The sequence below is a fragment of the Crocuta crocuta genome, unplaced genomic scaffold (assembly GCF_008692635.1).
Source record: "Crocuta crocuta isolate KB4526 unplaced genomic scaffold, BGI_CrCroc_1.0 scaffold175, whole genome shotgun sequence".
Lineage (NCBI taxonomy): Eukaryota > Metazoa > Chordata > Mammalia > Carnivora > Hyaenidae > Crocuta > Crocuta crocuta.
In genome coordinates, this window is record NW_027530988.1 from 430,444 (window position 1) to 439,901 (window position 9,458).

A 9,458-nucleotide genomic window follows, 5' to 3' on the forward strand; every position below is an offset into this window, starting at 1 on the left:
TTACCTCTCCCCAGAGCCTTGCAATTCCTTTGTGCCCTGAAGTGAGTCTTTGATGTTGGACACCTTTGCTCCAGGCTATTCTCAGAGTGAACCCAAGTGTTCTAGATGAGAAGGTACAGGAACAGGTTCACATAGTAATGTTATTCCCTCTCTCCCCACCCCCACTATCAATCAGGCGGAGTGCTGTACCTCTCACTGCTATTCCTCTCTTCCCTGCTGCAGACATCTTGACTCTGCCCTTCAGGTCCACATATTGATTTCCACCACCAGTGACACGTGAGTGTTGGATCTGAACAGGGGGAGTTAGAGTTAGGGTTTGTGCTGAGGATGCTTGAGGGGAAAGGTCCAGGAACTCTGGAAGGGACCTGACTGAACTTCCAGATGGTAAAGACTGGAATGTGACCCAATTTGTAAGAAGCAAAGACCTGAATTCAACTCAGGATGAATCCCACTGATACAGTCTCTCCTGTCAACCCCTCCAATCTTCCCAAGCATAATATTCTGAAGCAGCTTGAATCCTGATCTTTTATCCTGGTTAGGACCTTTGGCCTGATATAGGGTGCCAGAAATGAGTCGTGCCTATTCTGTCTTCTGTGATTGATGTAGCACTTGACACAACAGGGGAGGAAAAACATTTCCTTTTGTCCTTCAAGATACTTCCAACTGGTTTAAGAATTAAATTGAAATAAGATTTAACAGGAGGGAAAAAAAACACCAAAGTTTTATTATGTGCACATGGAGGCCCATTAATGAAATGGAGACCCCCAAAGAAATGACCGAGGCAGGCAGTTTTTATACATTTTGAACAGTGAGACAACACATTTGTGAGGAATGGACAGAACTGAGAACATAAATGTTTGGGAGTTTCAATTAGTCAGGAATTCTAAGCAGAATCTGGACTGAAGTAATAGATTAGTAAAAAGTAATAAAGTTTGTTTATACAATTTCTCTGGTGGGGTGCCTTGCTGGCTTAGTGCAGTAAGCAACTCTTGATCTTGGGGTTATGAGTTGGAGCCCCACATTGGGCATAGAGTCTACTTTAAAAATAATTTTAAAATAAGTAAAATCTCTATATTTGGTGATAAGAATATCTTTTTTTTCTTACTATAGGGATGGTGCCTTTCATATAAGACTCATTGCTTTTAGGGGGACAGAGGAGGGTCTGAGTATCTTTGTTCTGGCTATTTTCCAAGTAGCTTCAATTCAAAACAATCAATATACCTCTGTGACAGCTTTTGGGGTGGCCTACCCTGGGTTCCTACAACATTCTCAGAAGTGCTCTCACATACATATCTCATTAGATTCCCTCACAAGTCTGTGGGGCAGCTATTATTAGGCCCATGTGAGGACACAAGTACTCAGAGAGTTAAGAATCAGGTTAGAGATTCCATGGGGCCAGCTGCACTCCCCATGGTAAATGAGGACAGAGAGCTGGTTTAAAGGAGACACTTTTTCGCATACCTCTATGCCCTAATTCTGACCAGGGTCCTCCTGTGTGAGCAGTTTCAATCTTGGTGCTGGATTGATCAGGACGATATTTCAGAACTGGAGCTCCTGTATGATGGCATTCTTAACCACAAATCAAGATCGTTTATAGCTATGATAAATAGGTAAACAGCCTCTGAGAAGGTAGATGGGTAGGCAGGAGTGATAACATGTTTCACACAGGCTTGGGGGAAGTGTTATAAGGAAGGCAAGATTAGATAAGCACCATCTTACAGAATCAGTGTAACTGTATCCTGGGGTCTGAGGGAACCAAAGCCTTCTTGTTTGGAAATATCAGCCAAGTCTTCGCTCACCTTCTGCATTCCCTTAAAAGGTGACAGTCCTTTCCACTTCACAGCCATGCAGCTTAAAATGCCATTTTCTTTCAGACTCACACTCTTCTGAGAACTGGTCTGCACTGTAAAACAGAATTAGCTAGAGAGTGATTGGTTTGGGTGGAAGAGAGGGCAGACAGGAGGTGTTTGAAATTCTCAAAATAAACTCCCCCTATGTTTTACAATTTTGTGTTTGTCTCACTCGGGCTCTAGCATATTTTCAGTTCTCATAAATGTTATTATCTAATGAGATTCATTACCTTCAAGGCTGGGAACAAAATGTTAACATTGGGCCCAAGTGCCTACGTTGGCTGGGGAAGGAATTTTAAGGTGGAGGTCAGCCCTTAGGGCAGCTGAGATAATGCTTTCTTCTCTCCATGCTGTGGACCCGCAGGTGGCCCTGGTGACTGAGATGGCATCCTCTCTAAAGGTCCTCGGCCTTGTCTTGGCCATGCTGTTTCCCCTATGTGGGCTGCTTGTACATGGCCAGAACCTTTCCTGGAGGGAATTCATGCAGCAGCACTACCTGAGCACAAGCTGGAAATTCAGTGACTACAAATGCAATGATCTCATGAGGGAAAGAGGAGCTCCAAAAGACAGGAACGATCACATCTTCATCTATACCTTTTGGCACAAAATTGAGCATATATGCCTTAGGAAGTGGAGAGATCGTTACAGAAATGTATATATATGGGCCCAGTATCCCTTCAAAATCCTCAGGTGCTACCAGGAGAGTGACAAAAAGAGCTACAGAGAGCATAGGAGCTACAGCTACATTGAATTTCACTGTGGCACGAATGGGTATGTCGACAGCATAGAGGACATCCAATTGTTAGACATCAAAAATTAGAAAGTCTACCCACACCCCCAGGTTTTAGTAGTGTGTCCATTACTTCCCAAGTGGTAGCCCAATGCCTACATCAACAGCTCTGGCTACTCCTGCCTTTGTACGTATGTGCCAATGTTTTCTAACTACTGGAGTTATGTATCACAAGATTTCTTGATATCAAAACTGCCTACGTTGTTTCTCTACCCAGAATACCTTTCTGTCCTCATCTACCTGATTTGCTCTTACATTTTTTTTTAAGTTGTAGCTTATATAGCTTTTCTTTTCTTTTTTTTTTTTTTTTACCAAACAGGGATCTTCCTGATATTGACTCTCCTTATACCTCCCCGAGCTGAATGATCTTCCCTTCCCTAAATAAATTATATCATTCCAATGTGTACGAAATTTATACATGTTATATGTGCATAGTATGTGTTGTGTGATTGGTATAGGGGTTACAGGGTGTGTCATACAGATTATGCTTGGATATGATTTGTGCTGAGTGTAGGGTTAAGGTGTGTGTTACTGGACATATTCGTCAAACATGTCTCTAAGGAAATGCATGCATTTTGTGTAGGTTAAGGAATTATGTTTCCTGAGACATAATACATTAAGTAGAAGATAATCACAGAAATGAGTTTACCTGATAACCTTTTTCACTAGGCAGAGAAAGAGAATCCAATAAAGGACTTTAAAATGCAACCTTCAAGAATGGGTCTTAAAATGCTGATGCATAGGAGCACATGTACCCCAATGTTCATAGCAGCACTCTCCACAATAGCTAAAACGTGGAAAGAGCCTAAGTGTCNGAATGGGTCTTAAGACTTAAATTTTGTTGGAGGAAAAAGGAAGTGAATTGCAGAACGAACTGTTGAGACAGAAGTAAGCAGAGTCCACGAGAATTCTGTTTGCTAAATGGGGAAGAGAGATTCAGAGAAAGATAAATCTTCGCTTCATATAATTTTGCCTCAGGCAGGTATGGGGAGGAGAAATACTAAACACTAAAGTACCTTGTGTTCTTTAGCCTCCTGCATTGTTGAAAGACTCCAGTCCTGAAACAATTAGAGAAAAAACCAATGTATGAACATTTTCAGTGAGATGGCTGTGCTCCTAGTCTGCAAAGGGAAACTCATTATATACCCTCAGGTTGGGAGGGGTCAGGGATAGAGTAAGTCTCTAAGACTAGGCTGTGCTCCTAGTTTGCCAAGCCTCAGCATTGCAATTTTTCAGTTCACCTGGGGATGAGCAGACAGCAAGGAGGTGATGCTGTATACCAACCAAACTCATAAGAGATTAGTGGTAAACCAGTAGTTCTGTATCAATAATCAGTTTACATATGAGGAATACTGATGGTTTTTCTCCGCTGATAAAAGCTGCTTCAGAATGCACTGGCAGCCACCTCTGCACTGTCAGCTTGGAATTTTCTCTCTCCCTCACTGTCCCTAGCCTGCTTGTGTTCTCTTTCTCTCAAAATAAATAAATAAACTTAAAAAAATGCAGGGGCATATTTTGTGGTGGCATTTTTGGGTCTCCTATAGTCATATTTCAGAGAGATCTTTTCTGGTCACCCACGGTTAAGTTTTCACAAATACCTCATTTAAAAAACTCTGAAAGTCCCTTTTATTAAAGTGTTAAAAGATGATAGGGGCACCTGGGCAGCTTAGTCACTTAAGTGTCCAACTTTGGCTCAGGTCATGATCTCATGATTCGTGAGTTTGAGCCCTGCGTCAGACTCTGTTCTGACAACTCAGAGCCTGGAGCCTGCTTTGGATTCTGTGTCTCCTTCTCTCTCTGCCCCTCCCTAACTCACACTCTGTCTCTCTCTCTCAAAAATAAGTAAAGATTAAAAAAAAAAAAGATGATGGTTCAAAACAGTATAGGAGGAGCACAGGGCTCCACAGGGCTCAACTCAGGGCTCCATCCCACAACCCTGGGATCATGATCTGAGCCAATACCAAGAGTCAGGTGCTCAACTGACTGACCCATATTGATCATTATTAACTAAAGTCCACAATTTAATTAGGATCAATTCTTTGCATTATATAGTTCTATGGGTTTTGACCATACATAATGTCATTGTAGGAGAGGAAAAATTTTCCTTGGCTCCCTAGGGGTCTCTGGCTGGGTCTGAAAATTAAACTGACAAAGAGAGATTTAGTAGGAGAAAAGCATACAAATTTTATTGAATTTTTTACATGTCCATGGGACCCATCACAAGGGAATGAAGAGCTGAAGAAGTGACCAGAGCAGGAAGCTTTTATACCTTTTAGACAAACAAACAATACATCTGTGAAAAATTGACAAGATAAAGGGGTTTGGTTTATGGGTAGTAAATGGTGAGAAAGGAACTACGAAGACAAGGGTTAGTTTAATAAGGTTTGTTTGCAGGTTCCTCTGGTACCACCTCCAGCTGGTAAGAGTTTGTCTACAGTAAAAGAATTTATTTCCTGCCTTTAGGCAAGAAAGGGAGAGCTTTTTCTGCATTTGATGATTCTAATTGCCTTTACTGCAAAATAATTTTTATGTCTAAGAGCCAGATTTTGAGATGACATAGTCTGGTTTCCTTCAGTATGAACAAGGAGTATCTCCCTGTTTATTTAGACTTTCTTTGATTTATTTCATCAGAGTTTTCATTATAGTTTCATATTGATCGTGTACATTTTTATTAGATTTATATCTAAATATTTCATTGTTCTTTGATGCCGGGAGCCGCACCGGCCTCTCTGGATGGCAGTCACAGCAAGGAAATGGCAATGTTTGCACAGCTTCTGCCATGAGAAATGAAGACTAGTATCTCCTTCTGCTACTACTGGCTCATGTTGGAAATGAGCCTGCTGGTATTGACCAGGCCTCACAATATTCCATATCAAACCCATATTCTGAACACAGTTACCTCATAGGAAAAGCATATTCCTGCCTTTACAAAAGAGATTTTAGATAAGAGCTCTGTGGATCATTGTCAAAAGGTTCTTCCTATGGGCCTTGCAGATCCAAGACTTAGATAATAAAGGGGGTTAAGAACACAAGAGTTACTCTTGAGCCTGGTCCCATATCAAAAGAGCCTAATTTATAGTTAAGGTACAGATAAGTACCGAACATAACTTACTAATTGGTGATGTATGGCAGTCCCTTCCTCGGGGCCTGCATTCCACAAACACCCTCCCTTACACTGGCAACTGGGATGAGGATTGATAAGAGTAGCTAAAACATAAGCCCAGGTGCCAAGATGGACACATTTAGGGCCCCCATGAGGACTTCCACACACAAACCAATTCAGAAACATTCATCCCCTTGAGAGCCATACAGAATGACTCCTAACTTATCTATATACAACCTAACCTATATATTATCCTGTTGATCACTAAGAGCATCCTGTTAATTCCTTGGTTGTAAATTCACTATGACTGAGATAATTCTGCAAAATATCAAAAACTTGTTATTGCAAAAGGCCTCCCATTGTAGAAATTCCTTTCTCTGACTTCATGTTGTTGCTGAACCTTTAAATAAAGACACCAAAACCGACAGGACAGAGATGCCTGCCTGGTGATCAGAAAGAATCTCGGGGCTCTCTCACTCTCTTTCGCCGACACCGTCCATCCTTCAGGGACCCCTGGACCTGTCGGAGCCAGCGCGGCCTCCGACACTTTGATGCTAATGTAAAAATTTTTTTTAATTCCAATAGTTCATTGTTGGTATATAAGAAAGCAATTGATTTTTGTATGTTAACCTTGTATACTATAATTTTGCTATAAATAGACATCATTTTTATCCTGTAGATAATTGAAGCCATTAAAAGCAAGAGTGTCCCACTATTATATTTATGCTCCAGGAATACTAACTTGGAAGTGATATGTACAATGGATTGGAAGAAAAAGAAGAAGCTCAAGGCTGGGAGTCCATGTAGGAGGCTTTTATGTGAGCCCTTCATGAGACAACAAGATTGTAAATAAGGCTACTGCAGCACCAATGGAAAAGTAAGAACAGATTAAAGAGGCAAATACACTAAATTTGTCCTTCTCCTTCATATGTATGGGTCTCTTTGTTACGAAACTCAAACTTGTCCATGCATCTGATATGCAGTAAGCCAAATTCTGAGACACTGGATTTAAAACAACAAAGAAAGCTTTATTATCAGAAAGGCAGCCCAGGGATAAGGTAGGGGATCATTCCCAAAGCTGTCTTGCCCTGATGAGCTTAGTGACAGCTTATATACATGAGGGAGAGGAAGGTACAGGGTTTCCTGAAATCTTTTTAGGAGAGGGGCCTTGAAACAATCTGGAGGTAAGCATTCTTCTGGACAATGAGTTGCTATTTGGGACCTGGGATCAGATATATTAAGATAAATGTTACTGTCTGGTCTCCATTAGGTGTCTATAATCAGTGAGTAAACAGGGAGTAGGGGTGAAAAATTGATCGACTGTGCATGGGGTTAAGAGGTACATTAAACATAAGTAGAGAACAAAACAATGTGGAACTAAGTTAATGCAATTAATTCAGCTATAGTTTTGCTCATGCTTTCAAAACAGGTCCAAAAAACCAACAGTCCGGCCTCATCTTCATACACAGTTCCCTCTTTGGGGCACCCTTACCACCTCTTCACCTAACTTCTAATTAATCCTCAAAACTCAGTTCAGGTGTTGTTGCCTTCTCTCTACTCACTCCTCACAGTCCCTGTTGTTTCCTCCACCACAACGGTAAGTGCTATTTATTTGTATTAATATGCAATGTATTTGTCTATTTATCTGTCTCTTTCATTAAATCATGAGCTCCTGAATCTGAGTAGCCAGTATCTAGCCCCCAATAAACATACACATAAATAAATAATTCATTCACATCTGTTGTTGGAACTCACAACATTATCAAGTACATGGCAGCTATTATATCAAATATACATGGTGTGTTTTGTCCTAAAGAACTGAAATCATAGAGCTTCAAAATGCTGAAGCTTCAGATCAGGAAGGAAGCACTCAACCCATATCAGAAAGTCATCAGTTCCTCAAAATTTCTTTGAGTCACGTTGTTTGCTTAAATAGGGCTTACTCTTCCTGCGTCTGCAGTGATATTGATTTTAAACCGTGAGTTTAAGAGTCTGGGTTTCATCTACACTGTGCATGAGAAGTTCATCTTTCAAGTCCTAGGTTTCTCTTTCCTAGGGCCCAGAACCCGTCAGTCCCCTGCTGCACACAGGTGGCAGGTAGCTCTGGCATACCTGGGAGAGGAACAGCAGACAAAAAGCCTCTGAGCCTGGAACTAACCACTGCTTCTGTTCTCAGTGGGAGCCCGAACACGGAGACCTGGTAAGGGGAGAAGCCTCGGGGCCAGGGAGTAGAGTGGTGAAGATGGCTGGAAGGTCCTGGTCAAAGAGATAGAGGATAAATATTCCAGGAGGGAGGAGGGAAGAGACAATGTTTTGTACACATATGTATAGGAAAAAGAGAAGAATGTGATCTGCCAATCAGAGGAAAAGTCATCTTACCTCATATTCCTCCTCACTGGGCTTCAGGCTCTTCATAGGATTGTGAGACTCAAGTGAGAAAGAAGAAGTTAAAAAAAAAAAAAAAAAAAAAACAGTTGAATNGGGTTGTGAATAATAATTTTGTTCTTATCGCTTCTACTACCATCACTATCTCATTTTTTTTCCTCTTCTTACACAGAAAAGATGATGCTGGATCTTCTGGGACGCTTTCCTCTCCTCCTGTTGCTGCTGGGTTTATGGGAGCCAGTGCATCCACTTTGTGCCCAGCCTCAGTCCCTCACCAGGGCACAGTGGTTTGAAATTCAGCATGTAAGGTCAAGCCATGTCAACTGCAACAGGGAAATGAATGGTGTCAATAATTATACTAGGAACTGTAAGTCTCACAACACCTTTCTGCAGGACTCCTTCAAGAACGTGTCTGATACCTGTCTTTTGCCCAACGTGACCTGCAAAAATGGCCTGCATAACTGCCACCAGAGCCCACAGCATATTAATATGACTGACTGTAATCTCACTGCAGGGAGGTATCCCAACTGCACCTACAGAAATTCTTACCCGCAGATGTTCTACATTATTGCCTGTGATCCCCCTCAGCAGGGTGACCCTCCGTATCCATTGGTTCCTGTACACTTAGATGGAATTTTTTGAAGTTTCCATCACTTTCCCTCTCACTTGGCACAGGTTCTCTTATGATCTCCTCCGCTATTTCTTTTCTGTGGTTGATTTCCATGGTTCTCATAGAAGAAAGAAGAAGTGTACTGGGGGGATTCACATGCTGAGAATGCAAGACCAGTGTTGGGGACAAACAGAAATGGGATTTTTTTCTGCTTTGGAGCTCTGTGTGTTTTTAAGGAAGGCAATAGGGAAGAGGGCAGAGAAAGACACAGGCCTCCATATTTTTAATCTTGGAACTTCTGCTAAGCTTTGCTGCACTGTGTTCACAGCAATAAAACCACTTTCTTTTGCATTGTAATGACTATGACTATGTGTGTTTGGGATCCCTGTACATCATTGCCACCCTGGAGCCATTTAGACTTGCATTTGCCAGGATTCTCAGAGCTATTTGGGTCTTAGGCAACCTTTGAGGTTATGAAGCAACCCTGGGCCTCTGCCACTTCCCTCACCCCTGTGTCTTTGGGACTATGGAGCAAGAAAGTTCTCTATCCCTTCAAACTCTGCTCATAGATTTTACATATTTCCCTTAAAACCATTGTCTATGTTTATTTGTAGGTGGCATGGATGCCTCAAGAGTGTTTTGATAGCACTTTCACACACAGATTCTAACACTGACAACTGATGCATCCTAGATCTTTACTATTGGTTTCTATATGTTAAT

General features: G+C 41.6%; 2 protein-coding genes across 2 annotated transcripts; both read left to right on the top strand.

Annotated features, from left to right (window-relative positions):
* Positions 1-200: 200 nt before the first annotated feature.
* EDDM3B (epididymal protein 3B) lies at positions 201-2,670 on the top strand. Its single transcript, XM_077770246.1, has 2 exons — positions 201-276; positions 2,215-2,670. The coding sequence occupies exon 2, from the start codon at positions 2,233-2,235 to the stop codon at positions 2,668-2,670; it is 438 nt and encodes a 145-aa protein (XP_077626372.1). The 5' UTR covers positions 201-276; positions 2,215-2,232.
* A 5,001-nt stretch (positions 2,671-7,671) lies between these two features.
* Positions 7,672-9,095, top strand: LOC144236657 (ribonuclease K6-like). The gene is made up of 2 exons (XM_077770283.1): positions 7,672-7,943; positions 8,301-9,095. Exon 2 carries the CDS (start codon positions 8,306-8,308, stop codon positions 8,768-8,770), a length of 465 nt encoding a protein of 154 aa, XP_077626409.1. The 5' UTR covers positions 7,672-7,943; positions 8,301-8,305; the 3' UTR covers positions 8,771-9,095.
* The last annotated feature ends 363 nt before the right edge of the window (positions 9,096-9,458 follow it).